Source organism: Hyaena hyaena, unplaced genomic scaffold (assembly GCF_003009895.1).
Source record: "Hyaena hyaena isolate Hyena2069 unplaced genomic scaffold, ASM300989v1 scaffold_773, whole genome shotgun sequence".
In the NCBI taxonomy this organism is placed as follows: Eukaryota; Metazoa; Chordata; class Mammalia; order Carnivora; family Hyaenidae; genus Hyaena; species Hyaena hyaena.
Genome location: NW_024081409.1, coordinates 650,258 through 674,358, shown reverse-complemented (window position 1 = coordinate 674,358; position 24,101 = coordinate 650,258). Strand labels below are relative to the sequence as shown.

Here is a 24,101-nt window from a genome sequence, read left to right as displayed (position 1 = left end):
AAAAATGCTTCATTGTAAACTCTGTATCCACTTAACAATCATATAACCATTTCATACAAGCTTTAAATTCCTCTTTTTAAGAAAAAAAATTATCAAGACTAAGGGTCAGCAAACATTCTCTTAAAGGGCCAGATAATTCAGGTGTGGTAGGCCAAGAGTCAGTACTGACGATATTATATAGGTAGCCATACACCTGCTAAAATGTAACTGTCTAAAACGTAAACACTATTCCTTGCTCTCAGACCAGACAAAGCAAGGGGCTGTGGGCTGGATTTAACCCATTGGCTGTAGTTTGCTAACCTCTGATCTAGGCCATCAATAAATATGAAAAAGCAAAAAAGACCTTTGAATCTACTTCAAATCTTCTATTGTTGGTTTCTTTTCAACTTTTAGATGGCCTTTTCTAGAAGCCATGGTTCCAAAGTGATGAAAAAAAAATAATCATGATTTCAGAGAAAACAAAGTCAGGAGATACATAATAGAAGAGCACCTAAGTGCTCTTAAATAATTGCATTAAATTAATGAGTGCAAATTTAGATTGGTTTAACTTCACTGAGGCATAAGGATGGATTGCAAACACTGAAGAAATTTAAGATGATGGAAAGTTCATTAAAAAACAAACTAAAAATACCTACCTAAAAACTAATTACTTTGCCTAGAGTTGAACAGGCCAAGGAATGAATTAACAATAGATTTGAAACTCCAAAGTGTATATGGTCCATGGCTTAGCCCTTCTGTGTTTTGCTAAAACGTATGAGATAAATATTTGGGTCAACATTTTGGTATGAGATTTGAAAATCATGTAATAGCACTGTTAGTTGATACATGTTGGAGCAAATTCTTCTAGAAGGCTGTTGACCCTTTTTCTTGAATAAAGAATTTATATATGTTTTGTATGGTTTTATTTGATATACCTACAGTAGGGCAGCTTACTTTTTAATTCATTGATTTATTCCTTTTTTCATTGTCTAGTTAAGCTTATTTTTAATGAACATAGTCCTTCAGGCACTGAGGGTAGAAAAGTAAGCTAAACTCCTTTGCTTCAAATCAAATCTTACCATAGTACTCTTATTAGGGTATCAGGATATTTTCTGTCTGTAACTCAAACATAAAAACATTCTGATCTTCCAGTTTTGAAATTAATGTATCTAGTTGAATTTGCTGGTCACAAATTAGTCGTTATGGTTCATATTAGCCAGTGCTTTGTGATAAGCTAGTTCTGTGACTTTTCCAAGTTGTCTAAACTTTCCAAGCCTTCCTGTGTCAGAAAACATTGTACCTACTGTAATAGAGTTGTTGTTATAATATGCTGAAAAATGTCTGAAAATGTTTAACACAGTTTTTGGAAAGTAACTGCTTAATAAAAAATGGTAGCTATTATTAATTTTATTCTAGAACCAGAATTTTTCGACTTTTCTCTTCCTTAGCTCACCTGAAAGATAATGAAGTTCTCTTTTGAGTAACAGTAGGTCATTGAAGTCTACAGAGACTAGATGTTCCGTCATCGGTGGAGGATAACTAGTCACTTCATTGTCATTGTCACTTGTTTTTCTCTTTGGTCCATTGTATGCAACTGGGACCAGTTCTTTGAACTTGAAGTGCCTCTTAGGCTCTCTTCTTCTTTCATTCTGGTTCTTAGCACTTTCTTTGTGCTGCTCTTGCAACATTCAAGTATATGACCCAATGTAATTAGTTATAATCAACTTGTTAACCTTACAACTGACTGTCTTACCCTTTGCACAGTAGCTCCCCATTTCCCTCACCCTCACCCCCTGTGAACCACCCCTCTACTCTGTTTCTATGAGTTTGCCCTTTGTAGATCCACATATAAGTGAGCTCAGTGTTGTTGGATGTTTGTTTTTAATGATAAAGCTGAGTTTCCAGAGGTTACGTTACTGTCCTAGGGGATTATATGTAGGAAGCTAAATGGTCAGGACTCCAATCCTGCGTTTCTGGTGTCACTTTACTGCTTCTCTTAAGATAGAAATAAGAGCTAATATAATATACCTATAAAAATGAAACCATACTAATTGCCATACCTAGAAACTTCTTCAGGACAAATAAACAAATTAATACGTAGATAAAAATAGGTAAATTAGATCATTGTTAGGACCGAGACTTTCTTCTGTAAGAAGACCTGCCAGTTAGCTGGAAAGACAGAGGTAGGCACGTACATGAGCCGATAAGCTCACTAGCATTTGAAGTTCTTCTTGCAGGAGGAAGTAGATGTCCATGTGTGAACCTCTTCACATAACTGCCATTGAGCTCTTTCCATAGGGCTCTTCCAGAACTTAGGCCATGTCTGGTGAGCAGCATGATGTGTGGGTGATAGGCCAGCTCATATCCGTATGTTGGGTTTTTTTTTGATGATTTGAAGTATCCCCCTGAAATCAAGCCAGGTCTTTGTTTTACTTGTAATACTTGCAAATACTTTCTATAATTTTTGAGAATGAAAACAGATCATAGAAACATATTATTTAATTAGGTGTCTCCGAGAAGGAACTTTGTACAGTAAAATCAGAGCCAGAAGAGAAATGAGAAAATTTGTATTCTCCCTTTTAACACACCCAGACATAGTTGTGGCAGATGTTAGCTAGACATTGCTACTGTTCACAAGGAACAATGTCCCTTTGGCACTCTCTCCTCTCCGCAGGATAGAGGACTTGAGCACATGCTTCTCTTCAATGTGTTGGAAAGCAGGAATAAGGAGCTGATAGTGTGCACACATCAACAGGAAAACACACTTTAGGAAATCCATACAACTGGCCCAGTTCAGAAGGTGACAACTCAGAAGACATGACTATTTGCAGCTTTTCCATCTGCTTCTTTTCCTCCTTGTTCATTAAAGAAGAAATGGTGGGGAAATGGTGTTTTTGTGTCTAGTAAAATGGAATGCCTTTTTATGTCAAAAGATATTGAAGTCTGCTCGCCAGACACGGTCCAGGTTCTGGGAGAGCCCCACGGAAAAAGCTCACTGGCAGGTATGAGAAGGGGTTCACACACTGATATCTACTTCCACCTCCAGGATCTTTCTATTCCAGGTAAAAGGAAAATATTCTGCAGTATGTTTTCTACCTCTTTGTCACTGTGGCTATGGGTCCATTGCCTATTCTGATCTACTTGCCATTCATCATTGAATCCTGAAATATTAAACTGTTGCTTTTCTTTTTTTGGAATTCTTTGTGATCAGTTTTCAAATCCTCAAACATAGGGACCTTTCCGTCCATAGCTCCTGCTTTCTCTCAGGGCTCAGCCTCAATGGGTCAGTTTTCAGTTCCTGAAAACTTTGAATTTTATGTGTCAGAATAACACCTGTGCTTGGCAGATTCTCCTTATCTTCCCTCTCCCCACCCCCTACTCATGAATGGAAATATGTCTCAGCCTTGAGATGGCAAAACAAATGTTATTCCTTTTCTATTTAATTTTTCAATTTTTTAATATTTATTTTTGAGAGAAAAAAACTAGAGTGTGAGTGGGGGAGGGGCAGAGGGAGAGGGAGACACAGAACTGAAGCAAGCTCCAGGCTCTGAGCCATCAGCACAGAGCCCAATGCATGGCTTGAACTCATGAACTGCAAGATCATGACCTGAGCTGAAGTTGGATGCTCAACAGACAGAGCCACCCAGGGCCCCCAGAACAAAATTTACCTCTTAAAGGAAAGCTTCTCTCACTTGCAGATCTGTGATTTTTCTTCATAGTACATACCAGGATTTATAATTATATATTTCTACTATTGGTTAGTGTTCGTTTTGTCTTAGTAGGTTCTAGCCTTTGTAATAATTACCTACCAGGAAGAGCCTGGTAGACTGTGTAGAAAGACTTCTTCTTTCTCTTTCCCCATGTGTATGTGTGTACATGTATGTGTATGTATATGTGTGTACATATACATTTATATGTATATGTGTGTATATATTTGTATATGCATGTATGTGTATTTATGTTTATATATATATAATCCATATTTTCAATTTTTAAAGAGTAGAACACATACATATTCACAGATGTTTTTTCTGTAACCAGTATTTACTATGTCAGAATGATGACAGTTACAACCACTATTTAACATAATATGAGCTCTGTTGAAATAGACTTTTTTCTTAATATATGTCAATGAAGGCAGAAGATAGAGAAGTATATTATAGCATCTCCTTTTGGAAGAATCAGAGTTCTTTTGTGTTGTTTCCCTATGTACATGGATGTAATGAAAGAATTAAAAACACTGCTGTGGGATTACCAATTTCACGTACTAAAACACAGTTACTGGATTGGATTCAGGACAAGATTGAACCCTTTAGTAAGTGTCTAAAAGTCGGGTAGATGTGGTGCTGTTTAAAGTCAGTGCTATAAACTGTCAATAAATGTTTGTAATGCCAAAATTAAAGGTAAAGCCCAGATGTAAATGCTCCTCATGTCAATCAGTTTTGAATGTAATAGCTCATATATATTGCACACTTACCATATCATTCCTCAGTCACAGTCCTAAGTGCTTTATAGTCATTGTCTCACCCAATCCTCACAACCACCATAGACAATAGACTTGTTCATTGTCCTGGTTTTATATGCAGCCTCCAAGACTTTAAAACCCTGTCTCAAATCACTCAACTGTTAATTATCAGAGCAGGGATGTGAACACAGGTAGGCTTGCAATGATCATATTGTGTGCTTTTCCCTAAAGAGAAAGACCAGTGACCTTCTTTCCAAAGGAAGCCAGTTTAGCATCGGCATTGGCAAGATGCATGTGTATTAGTACTATTCAGGTTTTGTTTTATTTTCCTGGACTTTTCAAGCTCTTAGGCAATTCTAGCTATGACTTCCTTAAAAGTGGTTTTATTCACCAATTAGCGCATCTATGGAAGAACAGCAGAGCCTCATTGTGACTCTGCTTACAAGGTGAGTTAATGATGAAGTGCACACACAACGACCTAAGTGAATTCATGTGTCTGATGAAGCTACTGGAAAGCATTCATGTGAGATGTTTGTGGATGTGTTTTCAGAATTCAGGCAATTATGAACGAGACTCTCATTAGACTCTTACGGCAACTTGCACAAAGGGAAAAAAAAACACGTGTAATTATATATTAAGAGTGATGTCACTTTGCCTCAATTTGTGTCACTCTTGACAGCATTTACTGTTACTGTTTACAGTAGTTGGATGGCTGAACACCTTGACTTATGGAGGAACCTTTACTAACTGTAAGAGACTCCAAGCAGGCAGCTGTCACTGCACTTGAAGGGTCTGTCTCTCCCCTCGGCAGCTGCCTCAAACCAGTTTCTCAGGAGACTCAGACTTAGTGGGAATTAACTATTGCAAATTGAGAGGTCATTCATACCTCTCAGCCACTCAGAAAAAATATGTGAATTTTTAACTGTTTAGATATTATATATAGTTATCTGTGTTTTATAGTGGGAGATTTTAATTATAGTAACCAGTGGACACCACTCAGCCTTTATGATGTCCTTACAGTGCACTAACATAGACTATCTTGGGGTTTATTGTCAAGACGGCATCTACTGTCTGTTTTTAATTAAGCATGTTCTGTCATAATGGCTTTTTTTTTTAAAGGTTTAGAACCCCTTTAAACTGCCATTGGTCACTTTGGTTGTTTCCAGTGTGCTGGCCATTTCCTTCTGAGAAGGACCCTATTTTGAGACTTTATTTTCAAGATGCCTATATTCATTCAGGGTCTACCATCACAGAACACCTGTTTTCATACCTCTCGGAAATTTCTTTACCTGAAAGCCAGTATACTAAACTTATCTGAAAAGTGTCTAACAGCAGGAATTCAGTGACAGAATATGAATTCAGCTTTTGTATGTTCACATTTTACAGTTAAGGAATGTCTCAACTCTCTGCTGTCAGAGCAGAACCCTTTCAGATTCCCCTCTCTCTCTCTCTCTCCCCTCCTCTGCTCGCATGTGCTCTCTTTCTCTCGAAAATAAATAATTTTTGTTTTAAAAAAGGAATATCTCTTTAAATATGGAGTTATGAGAAACGATACCTGGATTTTTCTGACAAATTGTGCTCCTACTCTTTGAAAATTAAATAGTAGTTTGAAAAGAAACTCTTCCCTTTTGCTAGTAATGTTTGATGGTTTGATTTTCAGTAGGCAGCTTAGAAACGTGTGAGGGAAATGTGTTTAATTCGTTCATTCACCTCTTTTAAAACATGTACAAGTTTATTGAGCACAATGCTCTATTCAGGCACGTGGGTTAGGCACCAGTGATTAGAAAAGCAGAAGGCGAAAACCAAAACCACAAAACCACAAAACACCACAATAAAAATACCTACTATTCTTCTGGGGGAAAGCAATTAGTGTAAATAAATGATCAATTTAAATTCCAACGAATAGCCATTTTTAAAAGTAGGTGGGAAATTGCTACTGGGAAATTTTTCATGTACATCTACTTAATTTTTAAACACTTTGTGGTTATAGATACATAGAAAATGATGATTTCTCATTTCATCTCCAAGTGAGAGTTTGGTCTTTATTTAAAAAAAAATTTTTTTTCATGTTTTATTTATTTCTGAGAGAGAGAAAGGCAGCATGAACAGGGGAGGGTCAGAGAGAGAGGGAGATACAGAACCCGAAACAGGCTGCAGACTCTGAGCTAGCTGTCAGCACAGAGCTCGACACGGGGCACGAACCCACGAACTGTGAGATCATGACCTGAGTCGAAGCTGGACGCTTAACTCACTGAGCCACCCAGGTGCTCCAGTCTTTATTTTTAAAGCCCATAGGGGAGAAAGGACTTATTTGCTTTCATCTATTTGAATTAAGAAAACTTACTATCTAGGGTGCCTGGGTGGCTCAGTGGGTTAAGTGTATGACTTCGGCTCAGGTCATGATCTCACAGTTCGTGGGTTTGTGGGAAACACTATTCTAAGCTCATTACATAGGTTAATTCTGCAACCAACACAACTCCAGGTGAGTACTGCTGTTCCTCTATTTCCCAGATGAGGAAACCAAAACCCGCAGAGGTGAACTTGGCTGAACTTAGTGCACTTGCATGTGGGAGTAGCTTAGCTGGTACTTTTGCACACTGTGTGAGAAAACACCATGACTTATGATACAGATGAAACCAAATGGTCTTCTTTCTATTTAGGTTTACTTGCTAACCAAAGAAAGTTCTTTTTTATTTATTTATTTTTTTACTTAATCAAACCTCATTTAAGCCACTTTATTTATTTTTAAAGTTTTTTTTTAAAATGTTTATTTTTTGAGAGAGAGAGAGAGTGCAGTCTGGGGAGGGGCAGAGAGAGAAGGAGACACAGAATCTGTGGCAGGCTCCAGGCTCCGAGCTGTCAACACAGAGCCTAATGCAGGGCTCAAGCTCACACTGTGAGATCACACATGACCTGAGCTGAAGTCGGGCACTTAGCTGATTGAGCCACCCAAGTGCCCCAAATTTAAGCCATTTTAAAAATGAGCTTCTTAGTGTGTCTTACTGTCTGCCAACTTCTTTTATTGAGTAATGTACTAAGTAGAAAAATTTAATGCTTAACCCAAACACAGTTCTTGCATACGCAGGTAAAGATAACACAAACGACTGCAAGTGATACTGTTTGGAAGTAGGGGAAGACTATATACTTTTGGGGTCATTCAAGGAATATTTAAAATAATAGGAAGCAGAAGGATGTAATAATAATAAGATGATAATAGTTCTGTTGGTTGGCATTGGTTGATAGATGAGCAATATTGAATAAATTTTAATTCAATTTACCTCCGGTTTCTTTTGATAGTTGCTGTCATCTAAAAGCCATTGGAAAATAAAAGTATGCCCAAATTTTTGTACTTCTTTTTTGAGAAGATTTATATTACTTTTACCAGAGAAACCTGTTTTTTCACTTGTAAACTAAATATAATTTTTTAAACTAAATATAATTTAAAGAACAGGGAATTATATAATGCTTTGTGTATTTTGCAATTTAAACAATGTTCATGCTCAGAAAATATATTCTGAAAGATAAGTGAGCCTAGAAAATTTGGTTAGTGTACTTGGCTGAATTTGGATAATTTAAGCACAAAAGAAACTCTGTCAAGAAAATAAACCTTAAATATTATTAAATGTTATATCCATATACTTGATGCATCCTTTACTCTTGCTTAGAAACTTATGAAGAATTATGAGGTGAGTTCATATTACCTGAATTATATAAATCATTTATGTAACCTGAATATTAACTTACTTCCCAACTTTTCTTACATTTGCTGGTTACCCTCTGTGGTTGTAGGTAGCTAGTGAAAAAAGCATCTCCAAAACCAGGGAGAAAAGAAGGGTATAAGGTCAGAAGGAAGCCCATAGAAGCTTCCTTCAAAAAAATAGTGGCAGACAGACCTTGAAGATGTATCTGACAGATTATTGTTATCACATCTCTGCACCTTCTGGTGACAAACCATTTGACAGCATGAAATCTGAACAAATATAAATTTGTCCAGAAGCTAGAAGAAAAAATAGTATTGAGAATTGAGACACACTGAGCAATTTCTAGTAACTTTGGTGACCCTATTGCCCGAAATGAATTCTTTGCATATTACTCCTTTTGCACTGTAAATTCTCCTGCTTAGTCTAAAATGTTAAACCATTTCTCACTAAAGTGTCTGGGATATCTCCAATTCACTTTTCCTACAAAGAGGGGAAAAGATGAAGAATGAGGTACAGAAGGAAGGAAAATGGGATTAGTTGCGTCATGGAGATCAATTTTACCTCCTAAAATCTTGGTTGGAAATTAACTTCTCCAAGGAAGCTTCTCATAATCACTATATTTAATACTGCATCCTTCGTCTTCTTCCTACATCCTTACTCTCACCCTTTTAACCTAATCTACTTTCTTTTGTAGCGTTTATCACCTCATGGTAGATTATAAAACTTGAGGATATGTTTATTGCTCATTGTTTCTGCCAGTTAAAATGTAAGCTCTGTGAGGGCAGGGATATTTATTTCCTTCATTGATATAAAAAGTACCTAAGAAAGTGGCTGGGGCATAATAGTTGCCCAAATATTTATGGCAAAATACTGCTCCTGGGGTTGGGAGTGGGGGGAGTAATTAATGGGCCACCCAAAATTCCAAAAGATTTCTAAAATAAATGTAAATAAGGAATCCTAAGTATTTTAAATAATTCACTAGAATTTAATGTGACATTCTTCCAAGAAGATGATGATTTCCTTCCTAGTACTACTGGTTAATTTATATTTCAACCTCCCTCCAGGGAGCATGTGGGGCTGATCATTTCAGGAAGTGAGGCTTAAAAGATAAGGGAGCTTATTTTATTAAAACAAGAGAAAGGAAAGAAGGAATGCATTGACTCACGACTAGGGGATTTCTAGGGAAATGGCCATTCTTCTATTTTATGCAGAGGGATTGAGTATACTGCTTGTACTTCATTCATTTAATTATTGTTATAGATTGGTGAGTGTTTCTGAGAAACTAAGTTTATTACAGAAATTTATGTCATTTGATTTACCCCATTGGAAGAGAATAGGGCCCAGTGAGAACATAAGTTAATTTGTACTTTATTATATTATATTTAATTAAATATAGATTCTATTAAATGCCCTAAATTAGAGGCTTCAAATTCTTTTTTTTTAAACATTTTTTTTGAGAGACAGACAGAGAGAGAGAGAGACAAAGCATGAGTGGGGGAGAGGCAGAGAGAGAGACACACACAGACTCCAAAGCAGGCTCCAGGCTCTGAGCTGTCCTCACAGAGCCCAACACGGGGCTCGAACCCATGAACAATGAGATCATGACTGGAGCTGAAGTCGGTTGCTCAACCAACTGAGCGATCCAGTTGCCCCAGAGGCTTCAAAATTCTAATCTGATGAGCAATGCTATTTTGTGATAAAATGTTAGTGGCAAAATGAGAAAAATTAGGCTATCCGTATCCTTCAAATCAGCAATCCCATTTCTAGGAATGTATTCTGTTTTTGCATAGAAATACATAGAAATTAGAAATACATAGAAATACATAGAAAATGGAAATTTTTACATAGAAATTAGCTACAAAAGTACTCACCAAAATTTTGTTTACACTTACAAAAAATAAAAGCAATCTAGATACATGCTAAAACTTCAGTGTGTCCACAGTGCAATTTTATGCAAAATAAAGAAATATATTATTGATATAAAGAGTTGTCCATCAAATACTAAGGTTTTAAAGCAGTGAAATCTGCTCCATTTTACCTCATACAAGTACATTCAAGCATGAACAACTTGGATATAATATTAGCAGTAGTTCTCTCGGAATACTGAAGGATTTTTAAAAGTTTTTCCTTTCCTGTATTTTATATTTTTACACAATTAAAAATTATAATATGCATGACACATAGTAGCATTTATCAAAAGATAAGTCAGTGTTTATATATTATATCTGCATAATTTGGTGATATTTCACTGACTTCTGGTATTAAAAACACTTAAGGTTTGGAACATGTGTTTCTTTTATTTAATAGCTGTGCATGTTCAGTAAATGGAAGATTTCCACATCTTATATACAGCTTTTTAATTTTTTGAATATTTAGATATAAGTAGCCCTATTGTCATTAATTATATTCATACAATGTGCGTGTATATATGTATGTATATATATATGTAGAATATAATAACAACAACTCAACAACTCAGTCCTCAACAACTTAGAACATACTTTTGCATACTGTATCTCTTACAGTGTAGAAGCTGGGTTATATTATTGCTCTTGTTTTTAAAAAATGGGGGTTTAGTGCTCATGTGCTTTGTTTGATTTGTCCACGTTTATTCATCTGGTGAATTCTGGGCTCTGAAATCTAGATTTCCATGCCTACCAAAATCTGGCACTTTTGTTTAATTTTCTCTTTCACATGTACTGTTATGCATAACTGCAGGGGAATATGTAGTCTACTCTAAGAACACAGGATACTTTTTAAGAATATCTCCATCCCACCTGTACCTAAGACATGGCACCATTTGAAGTTTTCCCCCTGAGCAGACACTGGTATTCCAACCATGAGAAGCAGCTGTGATACAGCAGCTTCCAGAGAGAGAGAGAGAGAGAGAGAGAGAGAGAGAGAGAGAGAGAGAGAAGGCACTGTGGCCTGTTTTGGCAGCATTTCAAAAGGAGCTATTTGAGGAACAGTGTTTCACTTTCCCCTAATGATAGTGGCTAGTTTGTCTTGCATTCTTCTGGCAGCATACAAGGATTTAGAGGCATTGGATTCAGAGCTCCACGTTGTGAATTTAACATTGGAAAAGATATCTGCAAACTTGTCAGCTCTCTTCCACCACTGGCAATGTGGTGAATAGTAGATTTCTCCTTTGGACATGTGTCTGAGGAAAAATAATCCAAATCTTATCAACATAAATATATTTATATATGACTACTATTAAAAATGAACAAATACTATATATATTTTGAGCTACTGTATTTAATAAGCTAAGGATATGTTGGCAGATTTTATCAGTCCACTTGGCACCTCAAATCTAACATGTTTAAAACAGAGCTCTTGATCTTACATCCCGCCACCTACTCCCCTCCAGTCCACCTCCAATGGCCTGGCCTTTCCAGTTTGCTGTTGGTGACAACATCCCTCCAGTTTCCCAGACCAAAATCTCAGTGTCCTCTGTGTGTCGTGTCCTTCTCTCACACCCTGTATCTAATCCATCTGCAGATCAGGTTGGATTTGTCTTCAGAATATATTCAATCTGGACCACTTCACCCTCTGTGCACTGCTTTCACTCTGAATCAAATTATCAGCCTTTCTTGCCTGGGTTTTGATAGTAGCCTCCTAACTGGTCTCCTTGCTCTGTCCTAGACCCTTCTGATCCGGTCTCAATGAGGCAGCACGATTGAGTTCTTTAACCTATGTCAGTTTGTCTCACTGCTCATATCACAAAGGCCCAAATCATCCATCTCTTTCAAGTAAATGTCCACCTGGGCCTCCTTGTTACCACTCTGACCCATTCCCTTACAGCTACTTTTCCGCTATCTCTGTTCTCGTCATGCTGGCCTCTGCTAGTCTGCTACTGCCTAGCCTGCCCCACCTTGCTCATGGCTCATTCCCAAAGCTTCTTCACACTCCACTCCATTTCCAGTATCTCGGTGAGGCTTCCTCGTTTTGTACTCAAGCTCCCTACCCTCCTAACTGTCTTTATTTTTCATCACACTACTTACCATATGTTGCTTACTACTTTTCTGCCTGTCTCCCCTCCTAGAATGAATATGTAGCCAGAGGTCAGATATTTTTGTTTAACTTGCTAAAGGTTCTATCCCTAATGCTTGGAACAATGCCTAGCACATATAGATTCAACAAATATTTGCCAACCATTTGTTAAACCGAAAGTTTTTCCTTGACTCTGTTTATTATCAGGTCTTGCATTGGGCATTAGAGAACTATATAAATGTAAGTCTTGCTAAAAGATGCTTAAATATGTCATTTTAATTTGAGGAGGGGAATGTGAAATAATTCCTTCTTAATCACTAGACTTTTAGGCACATGACATTGATTTAAACAAACTTGCCAAAAAATATCCTATTTCAGGTATAAAACCATTGTTTATACAATCATTGTAACTGTGGTAGCATTTCTCTTATTTCAACATTTTCCCTCTGTCTCTTGTTTTTTTTGTTTGTTTGTTTGTTTTGTTTTTGTTTTCCAGAAAAGAGGCACAGTTAGATGAAGAAGGACAGTTTCTTGTCAGAATAATATATGATGATTCTAAAACTTATGATTTGGTTGCTGCTGCAAGCAAAGTCCTCAGTAAGTTGAATGCGATGTTCCTTCTTTGGCTAAGTTACATGTAGAAGCCCAAAGGAATACATGAACCAACGTCCCATTGTAGCGCTATGCAGGTTGTACACTGCACAATGGTGGAGGGAAGGCCCAGACTACACGGAGTCCTAGTTTTCATTTACAAGCTCTTTAGAGAATGGAGAAGCTCTCTGCACCCCCTCACAGAAAGCCATCTGTTAAAGGAGGAAAAAAATATTGACACAATGTAATAGTAACTTCAGTTATGATGTTAACAACATACTAATTATGTTGTTAGTATGGATAGTATGGAGAAAATACTGTCCCCAAATCTCTCTTGCAATCATGGATTCTGTTAGCTATTGGTAAAGGAAACAAGAAACTGAAGTGTACATCAGAGTAGACCAAATTTAAAAACAGCTTCATGGGGGAAAAAAAGTTGTTCTCAGAGTTATTGTCATAATGCTTAATTTACAGTTAGGCTATAGTTTGGATAGAATAAAAAGACACGTTTTAGCTTTGGCAACTATAACAAAGAGCAAATATCTGTTACAGAAAACAAGAATTACAAAGAAAGTATAGTAAATTGTTAATAAAAATATTCAGCCTCATTAGTAATCAAAACTGAAACAAATATGAAATAATTTTTTCATGCAAATTTGGTAATTTTTGAAAATGAAATGTTTAGTGTAGTCAAAAGTATAGTTAAAGGAGAAATTACACACATTTTTCATCTGATGGTAAATTAAGACAACATTGTAGAGAATAATTTTGCACCATTACTTAGTCTCTTAAATAACTCTACAAACCCTTTAGGAATTTTTTGTAATTACTAGATTTATTTGCATTAAGATTTATGTATGTTTTCACTTCAGTATTACTTGTGTTATCAAAATTGGAAAAGTCTGAATTTCTATAGAGTAAATTGACTAAATAAATTGTTGTGTCCCATGTTAATGAGATAGCAATTAACATTGATATTATAGAAAAAAGTTTAAAGAGTTTAGGAAATATTAATAATTGAATGTTAAGAAAGAAAGCAGAGAATATTGGGGTACATACTATATGTAGCCAACTTATTAAATATATGTATTTACCTGAAGAAAACCATTTTTGCCACAATATTACGTCGTGTGCATTCTTGATTTTCCTTCTGTAGTTTTCAGAAATAATAAGCTAATACATTAAGTATCTGTTTTAAAAAGCTAGAAATTAAGTAAGTAGTTTGTCGTGAAAGCTGAGAAACTGATTAATTTACATTTAAGTACAAATCTTACATGTCAATGTATTGTCTTCACAGATTTCATTGTGTTGTTCAGGCCAGAATTTTCTCTTGTGATCTATGTCTTCTTGTACAAAGACAGGATATTTTAACTTTTCTTATGCATCTATTTTCATTCTTCCCATTAGCAATATTCTAGCCATAATATGTTTTATTGTTGTTCTCTCAAACCTATAAAATAGATCTCAATGCCGGAGAAATCCTCCAAATGTTTGGGAAGATGTTTTTTGTCTTTTGTCAAGAATCTGGTTATGATACAATATTGCGTGTCCTGGGATCTAATGTCAGAGAATTTCTACAGGTAAGCAACTTGAGGTCCCGTACTTAAGAGTTCTGAGTCGGTGATTCTTAAGGAGAGGCTTTAGAATGCTTTTGCTCAGGCAACTAACTAGATGAGAATGTCTTCTTACCGAAATGGAATCATAGTGACTTTTTCCAATTCTTATGAAATTGTGGTTCTTGGGTGGTCTTGAATACATTTTAACATTTTTGTTTCATATTTTTTCTTTAACTTTTGGTTGCTGATCTCGAATATTCAAGTTGTAAATTAATGCTCCCTGAAAATCTCAACATGGCCTATTGTGATCTGTTTCACTGCCTCCTTTTTAATGGTTTAAGTGTGTATAATGTGGTCTTATTTTCTCTTTTAAGGTATTCCTAGTTTGTGTAGCATAATTAAATAGTATATCAGTATCTGTGAAGTGTGACCTGGGCTCAACATTTAGGAGAAAGCACGGTGGCTTTCAGGAGCTTTCAAAACAAGTGTGAGAAGAATTGCTCCCAGTTACATATTAATTAGCCTACTGTAGAAAGGAAACTAGGAAAGCGCTTCCAAAGTCAGTTTCAGGTGAAATGAAAGAACTAATGTTCCCAAAGGCCTTTGTCTTCTATTCTTGTTTAAATTACCTTAAAAGTTTTTACTAGTAAATTACACATTAGATGAGAGTCTATTTTTGGATTGGCTGCCCTATTTTAAGCACAGGCATTTTGTAAAGACCCTCTTCTCGAATTGTGTTAAGGTTGAAAATTATGTGGTTGTTTATAAAGGATATTTCTACACTGGCTGCTGAAAGCAGCCAGATCTTGCTGGAAAATGATGTCAGTACAATACTAGCTGAACCCAAGCCCAGTTTTGAGGGAATGTAAACTACTTCCAATCCAGCTGCATTATTGATTTAACAGCCAAAATAAGAACTTTGGTGTTTAATCAAAATGTCTGCTGTTTACATAATGACATTTTTCGTACAAACTTAAAACAGCATTAAATCAAGATAGAAACTGGTTTGCAAGCCCCTGCCATGCATTTGCAGAACTACTAATGTCAAAAAAACCTGCCACTTCCAAATGAAATAGCTGCCAGGAGATTTTTAAATTAAAGTTTAAAAGGCTGTATGTAAATGAGTTATTTTAAATGGATAAAGTTTGATATTTAAACTTTATTGGGATTTTGGATTTTTGAATACATAATTCCATTTTTAATACTTTCATTGCCGTTTGGCACCTTATCGGTAAAGTTTCAATTTGTGATTCCTCTGTCTTAATTTTAAATTTTATTCTGAGTGGTCATGTCTGCATACGAAAACAACTATCCAAAGGATCTTACAAACATTTTTTTAACCTTTATTCATTGGCCTTCTGCTAAATTTGTAATGGCCCAGGAAGAGAGCAAGCAGCCTTTTGGTGCGTTTCTCTAGGTTCTAGAACTCCACCATCCAATAGGATAGCCACTAGCCACATGTGCCTGCTATGTATTTGAAGACTTTTTTATATGTTTACTCATTTTTGACACAGACACACACATGGGTATGAGCAGGAGAGGGGAAGATAGAGAAAGAGACACAGAATCAGAAGACAGCTCCAGGTTCTGAGCTGTCAGCACAGGGCCCAAGGCAGGGCTTGAACCCATGAACCATGATACCATGACCCGAACCCATGAACCGTGAAATCATGACCTGAGCCAAAGTCAGACACTTAACCGACTGGACCACCCAGGCACCCCATTACTATATTTGAAATGTGATGTGCTATGTGTAAAATACACAGCAATTTCAAAGGCAGTAAAAATAGAATACAAAATAGCTGATAAGCATTTCATATGAATTACATGTTAAAATGACAATATTTTGAATATATCGAGTTATATAAAATATATCATGAACATTAATTTGGCCTGTTTCTTTTTTCTTTTTTAAACATGGATGCTAAAATTTGAACATTGCACATGTGGCTAGTGTTTGTGGCTTGTTTTTAGTGTCTATAATTGCGTTTTGTTCACTAGACAGTATTATTTTACAGACGCCTAGTTCCCTTCTCAAAGTCAATAGGCAGCTTTAGTTAATATGTCTTTAAGTTACATATGATTTTATTTGTCTCTTGGTGTGTGAAAAATGAAGAAACTAGAAAGTTAGAATACTGTGAAGTGTTCACCAATATTATGTATTTTTTATCTAATTCTTTATTTTCCTGATTTTCAAATTGCATATCTTAACAGCAAATTGAATGCATTTAAATACTGCTTTTCTTCAAAGTAGGTATTTATCTTATGATTAAGCTATTTCCATAGAAATTAAATGAATATTTTTTCTTGTGTAAGTGATTATAAAATAAAGCCACTGATTTTCATAGTCTTAAAATCCTCATTCATATGTAAAATTTACATTTTTCATTATACCAATTAACAAAATATTATTTTTTTGTAGACATCAATCCTTCACTAAAGAGTACCATAAACTGGGTCTCATTTTAAAGAGAGTTTGGGGGAATCTGGATGGCTCAGTTGGTTGAGCGTCTGACTCTTGATTTTGGCTTGGTTCATGATTTCACGGTTCATGGCATCAAGCTCCCTATCAGGCTGACAGCACGGAGCCTGTTTGGGATTCTCTCCCTTGTTGGCATTTGGGCTCTCTCTCTCTCTCAAAATAAATAAATAAACATTAAAAAATAAATAAAGAGAGTTTAAAAACTTTTCTTTCTTTTTCATCCCTAATTTTAATCAGTAATCAAATCCTTAGAGTCTATTTCTTAAATACTGTATTTTGAGAATTCTACTACTTTTCCTCATGTCCTCTACACTTCTGTGGGAGGTATTTTTCTCTAGAGATACGAGGCTTACCCAGCCTCCCCTCAAGACTCTTCCAATCTCTTCTCCATTCTACTGGTTTTTCTGAAATGCAAATATATCTCATTATATTATTTTCTTGCTTAAACCCTTCCATGCTTTCCAATTACTCACTGGAAAATATAGAAAGTAATTAAAATAATCCCAGCTACTTACATACCCTATCCATCCTTCCTCTTCCTCTCCCCTAGTCTAGCCAAACAGAAACTCTTTTAGAATCTTTGTTTTTAATCTTTCTGTCTCTATCCCCTGAGCTTTTGCGCCTGCTCTCCCCTTTGTCTAGAGCACTGTTACTGATGCTTTTCATCTAAATAAATTCTGTTTATCCTGCTGGTCATGCTACTTGTCCAGGAAGACACCACTCCTCTCTCCAGTGTCTGTCCTGAGTCAGGGCAATTGCTGTTGTCCATGTTTTCAGAATTTCTATTTCTTGTATTTCTAGCCCTCATGTTTCTCACACTGTATTATCATTTCCTGTTTGTTGGGCTGCAATGTAAACTTCATGGAGCCAGAGACCATGTATAATCTCTTAATGATGGTATCTCCATAGATACGGTCTATATCTGAGACTGAATAAATACCATTTTTGAAGACTGAAAAAATGAAGGTTTGCTTATTTCTACAAAAATAAGAAGCAAATACAACACGAGCTTAAGATTAATTCTTTTATTAAAGATAATGAAACTCATTTTGATGAGACTATATAACTATATTTAGAGATGAATTATAGTTTGAATTATCCATCACATGTGGACATGGCAAATTAGTGTTTACTAATTAATTTACAAGTTACATTATTTGTATCTATGGAAACTTTTAAAAGGATCATTCTAATATCTCCATTTGGAATTTCCAGGTAACAATAAAATAGCTACTGGACTTAAAGTATGGGAAATCATTTGACCATGCCTTAGGCTGGGCAGCTCTGACCATTCCTCATGGTTCTAAAGAGGATGTCCTTGGAAGTTGTCCGTCCTCAGCCTCTCAATTAAGAGTTTGACATCTATTATGTTTTTGCTTTTCTTGAAATAGTTTTCAAAATTTCTGAAATTTGCCTTACCTTGAATCTGGGTGAGCTTTGGTGATTATTTGACCAATAGAACATGGCAGTATTTTGACACTTCCGAGGCTTGTTCATAAGAAGTCTTTTAAGTTTGAACCTGAGTGTCTTCGAATAGTTGCTCTCAGAAGGACCCCTCCAGGACCCCAGCGGCATGAAATGAGAAGTCCAAGCCATATGGAGAGGTCATGTGTAGGCTCTCAGACATCAGCACTAGCTGAACTCCCAGCAAAGGGCCAGCAACCACACTCAGCCTTTTGCATGATCTGTCCTGGGAAAACAGCCTGGTAGAGCATTATGATGACACCATCCCCAGCTTCATCTGACTCCCACCCAAGGGCTTCCTGAGTCCAGAAAATTTCCAGAACCATGAGAGATACATTATTGCTTTAAGCCAATCAGTTTGGGGTGCTTTGACATGTAGGAATGCATAATGGGAACAGTACTCTGTATCTTATTTTCCTCTTTATTTTTTATGTCTGTGTTACTACGTGTGTGTACACTTATATACATATATATGGATGAGTCAAGAGCTTTGAATGGACCATGTTTGATAAGAATACTATATAGCCTCTGGGAATGAAATCCAAGTCAATCTATAGCAGGGCTATGAATTCATTCTCAGTGGTGTCACATTATTACTGCATTCTATAGTCTTTACTTCCTCAGTAATTTTACAGAGGTAAAATGAAATTTCAGTGAGCATGGAAAGCTGTCAGGGTTGATTACTGAAAAATAAATAAGTGAGCAATTTGCTATCTTAGAGACTAGCCAGGTTAAATTATGAGCTTGCTTAAATATGCATCAGAATCTCAGTTGAATATCAAATACATATTATGTTATTGTTTGCTGGAAATACCCATTGCTTCCCTAATTTTGGTATGGTGGCAGTTTCACTCATTCATTCTATTCATATATGTTAATGTTCAAGCACCTCTGCTCAGCATACAGTAGGATTTTCTTCAACTTCATTTTGGCTCGAGGTTTTGGCTTCTAAAGCACAACGTTGTTACTTGGCCAGCCCACCAGGAGCAATGTGGGATTGATGACGGATCTAAAATTCTTCAATGTTTGTGCAAAGTGTTATTTTGGGAACTCTGAGGATTTTCCTGAACAGCTGTGAAATTCTAATACTTCCCTAAATTATTTATAATATTTCTTAGACTAAAATGCACCATTCATTTTATTTTTAACTTTTGAATTTCAAAAGGAACTATTTTTCTCAACATCCAAAATGCCAATTTCTATTACCTGCAATTCTAAAATTGACAAGTAAGGGAAGATGAGTATTTTGGAATGGTAACATTGTTTTCTCTTTGAATAACTGGTATATTTCCTCACAAAGCAGCCAGGAGTTTTTTAAAACCTGGATTTGAAAGCAGTAGAATAAGTGAAAAATTTAGGCGGGTAATTTTATCACTATTTGTCTTTTTTTTCTTTAACTGAAATATTTCACTTGAGAGGATAGTAGTGATAATTATATGTAGTTTTAACAGTATTACCAGTGAAATAATTTTAGTGACTCTGATATAATTTCTTTTTAAATAGACCCTTACATTATTTCTTTTAAAAAATATTCTCTGTATCTTTTCAGTTGGAAGGCTATTTCGCAGGAAGTAGCACCAAGAGGCAGAGGAATATCATTAAAGTGTTAACTTCTTACTTGTTCTGATCTCATGCTTTTCACACCCCAACCTTGGTTCTTCCCATTATATGAGGTTAAGTTTTCCACTTTATCTAGACCCTGCCTGTTTGAATTTTTTATGTTCAAATTCTAAAATGACTTAATTCTTATAAAATATGTTTCAAAATGCATGCTGTTTATAAACAAATGTTGGGGTTGGTCATGTTTTTCAGAAATATAAGCAAAAACAATGGAAATACTTTATCTCATCCTCCTTCCTTTAAAAGAAAGAGTTTTGAAATGACTGATTTTGAAGATTTCTTCCCGATCTACACTTCAGTAATGTTCTCAAATAACACAGGCAACTCCCTTTTCCCCCTTCACTGGGATAAGGCTACTTAGAGACTGAAAAAAATCTCTCCTAAAACTTTCAAGGAAAGGACTTACTCCACCCACTTACGTGGATCATTTAGAGATTTTTCATTAGATGCCAAGGAAGGAGGGAAATGATGTAGTTAATTCTTGGAAACTTCTCCTCTGTAATTATGTATGAAGTTATTTTTACTGTGCATATTATATTATAGAGACAACTTGCTTTTATTTTGAACCATTCCAAGATACGGAACCTCAAAGTATTTCTCAAAGGAATAATAAATTCTCATTTGTTTCCTAAATCTATGGATTGTACTAAATTCAGAACTCCAGCACAGTTGCCCAGGATGAGAGCACTAACTTTTCTTCTATAAATAAAAAATGCTAGGCGACAAGATGAATTGGACTTATGGATAGCAGAATTTCGGAGTAGAAAATGTATATTCATGTGACTTGTAGAAAAAGCAGTAAAATGATATCAAAACATCAGGAAGTGAATGGAAAACCTGACCAAACTTGTTGGCTTCTTGAGGGAAAATAGATGAATGGACTCGCTCTCTATCTGGTTTTTTTGTTTTTTTCTTTCCCAACATTGTAAAACTAAGAAGAATGAAGTCAGCCTATTGGAGGTTTGATTTATTGTATCCTGGGAATCTACTTTGGTGAAATACATGTATTTACGTTTTTTATGTCTATTTGTAACTGGCCATTCAGGTCTTTTTTTGTAATCCTACTCTCATGGGTACATTTAGAAATAAAATAGAACACCAATTTTCATATGAAACTCTTGCTCTCTCTCACATCGCTACAGCCATGTGAATGGATAACAAGCTTTCTATAGATAGAATTAGACAATGTGGGCAAGGTTTTCCCTTGGATTTTTTGAGAATGTTTTTTGTGGCCTTTGAGGTTGCTGCAAACAAGTACAATCTAGCTATGAAGAAGGCACATTCTTAGCAATATAACTGTACTCACAGGAAACCAATTTAATTTTTAAGCATGAATTCTATTTTTAATAACAGGCTGTGGTCATCACTTTAATTTTGAGAGAATAAAACCAAGCAAGGAAAGCTGTAACTGAAGAAATCCCAAGAGTATTTTTTATGTTAGATACAATCTAAAGAAAATCAATGTCACGTTAAGTGGTGTTAAATCTTTTATGCTCCAGGAAAGCACTTTACTTGTCCATTTAATTAATAGCAAATTCAATAAAACAGCAAATCTCTGGAGAGTTGGTTACCACAAAAACTCAAAAATGAACATTCTGACCTGGTGTGGTTTAGTGTCCCTCTTGCTTTGAAGTGACAAATTTTAAGCACGATTTTATTACCAAATTTAATACCTTAGTATTATAAGTATTTTTATGTAAATCTAAATGGGTCCACATTTTAAAAAATTTTTTAACCTTTATTTATTTTTGAGAGACAGAGAGAGAGAAAGAGACAGTGTGAGCAGGAGACGGACAGAGAGAGAGGGAGACACAGAATCTGAAGCTGACTCTAGGCTCCAAACGTCAGCACAGAGACCAACGCGGGGCTCGAACTCATGAACTGCAAGGTCATGACCTTAACCAGAGTCAGACACTTAAAAATGACTGAGCAACTCAGGCACCCCAAAATGGGTCCGCATTTCAGGTGCAGTGCCTATCTTTGTGTGGCTCATGAGAAAATGGTTTTGAGCTATCCCAGCCAATCTCTGACCTTTGTTAGCATCAGCTGCTGCTATCAGAAATGGTGCCAATCGTTACTGCCTCACACCACCTGGTTAGCTGCATATAAAAATGTGTTAATGGTATAATATGATACAAGATGAAAATAGGTGAGTATGGAAATGATATTGGCATTGACTTACGATGTACTTAAACATTTTGTAGAGGAAATTTTGGGGAAAAAAATAAGATACATATTTTGAAGTTTTTGTTGGACTCAACTTCTTTTTTTCTTTGAAGTCAGCCACAGCACAGTACCTAGGACTGACTACGTTAGGATGTTTCCTATAAATGCAGCAGATAGCTAATTTTTACTTTGTAAGAAATGGAAATGAGTATCAAATATTCTCACCAGATTTTCTGTCACATTTTTTTTGCAACACCAGTAGTAGTAGAAGGGATCTGGAAGGAACAGTTATTACATCTTCCCTTTTCAGGGAAGAATTTTCATGCAGAAAACTTATAAGAAGAACTTCGTACTACTTAAGTAAAACATTTTTAGGCCTTCAGAGGCTTGTCATTTATATGAACTTTCCAATACTTTGTGTCTGCCATTTTGGATTCCTTTTATATGGCAATAGCAACCTCTAGAGGCAATCAGGATGAACTGAAATTTTTGTCAAGAGGTGGCCTGATTTGATTATAACAGACATAAGTTTTAGAAAGGAACAAGACTACCAAGCATGAAGGCAATTAAAAAAGGAACCAGATTCACTCAATTGAGAAGACTGCTAAAACATTTATCTGAACCAGAATGTCAACCTTTCATGACCTAGCTTAGGACTTTTCTTCACTTTGAAGTTTTTGGACCCCACTCTTTCAGTCCGAGTTATTGGCTCCCATATTTAATGCATCAAAAACCACTTTGGACATTTGTTAGTGATATGAACTGTGAGCTGCTTAAAGTCAAGGTTCACATCATGAAGATTTGTATCTGAGCCTCTAGCCTGCCCCCCAGCCTGCACCACATACAGTTTATAATATATAATGCATATGAAATAACTCTCTAGAATGAATGAATCATTGAATGGAGAGGAGAGAAAATTAAACCACAATGCCATTGGTGTCCTGGTGGAATATTTCTCAAATTTGGGCACCCACGTAGCCACTTTGTATTCATTCCTAATATCTTACTAGATAACTTCTGTTTCACTAAATCGACCTCTTTGAGACCTTGAACTAGACCTATAGTTCAATTTTGGCCTATCTCCAGCATCTTCTTTTTTGATGCATTCTTTTAGGCTCATGGCATTCTGAAACCATTTTATTTCACCCATTTGTCCTTAGTGATAATCACCAGTTATTGTTAGATTAGTATTTGCTTGGTATATTAGTTTTTATTGCTACCATAACAAATTACCACAGATGCTAAGTGCCTAAAACAACACAAATTTATTATCCTATATTTTTACAGGTCCAAGTCCATTAAGGTCTCACTAGACTATCATGAAGGTGCCAGCAGGACTATGTTCCTTTATGTAGTTTCTAGGGGATAATTGTTTCCTTGCTCATTTAGGTATTGACGATTCAGTTCCATGCTGTTATGGGGCCGAGGACAATGCCATGATTTAAATCAAAGTCTACTTAATTCTAAAGCTACCTTGCTCTTAATTCTTATACCAGGCTATGCTGTGTGTATCCTACCATATATGTGTAACACACACACACACACACACACACACACACACTCACTCACATTATGAACTATTATTTGAAAAACCATGTTGGACTAAGGAAAACATATCGTTTGCACCATTTCTCCTGGTGATCTTTACACAAATGAGTTTTGTGTATTAGTGAGTACACTAATGGGGAGTTTGGCAAGTTCTATTAATGGAAAAGCTGCAAGCACAGAAAATATTTATCAGTAAATTTATTTGTTTTACTTTTCCAAGATTCAATTCCAAAAGATAATCATTTCACAGGTCATCTGTGAAGCTATATCTTGAATGGAGGCTCCTAATGAATATGAAGCAGTCTGCTACTTTAATTTAGAAAATGTTAATTCTAAAATATTACTTCACAAAGTAGTATGCTTATATTTTCATGTGCTTATCACTCTGATATAGTTTTTGAGTGAATTATTTTTAGCATTGTAATGTAAACAGGATAATATGTGCTCACTTTTGGCATCCATACTGATCATCATAACATCCATAAACAACTTCTAATTCCTATAAATATGCATATCTTTGCTTTAGCCCATTATTT

At 35.8% G+C, this 24,101-nt stretch overlaps 1 protein-coding gene across 2 annotated transcripts in view; it reads left to right on the top strand.

Annotated features, from left to right (window-relative positions):
- The window catches only part of GUCY1B1 (guanylate cyclase 1 soluble subunit beta 1), a 42,764-nt gene that overhangs the window by 3,575 nt on the left and 15,088 nt on the right, over positions 1–24,101 (top strand). For both annotated transcript variants that reach the window (XM_039218740.1, XM_039218741.1), the window contains 2 exons: positions 12,635–12,735; positions 14,191–14,309. In XM_039218740.1, coding sequence (XP_039074671.1) covers positions 12,635–12,735; positions 14,191–14,309 — 220 coding nt within the window. The remainder of the gene's footprint in view (positions 1–12,634; positions 12,736–14,190; positions 14,310–24,101) is intronic.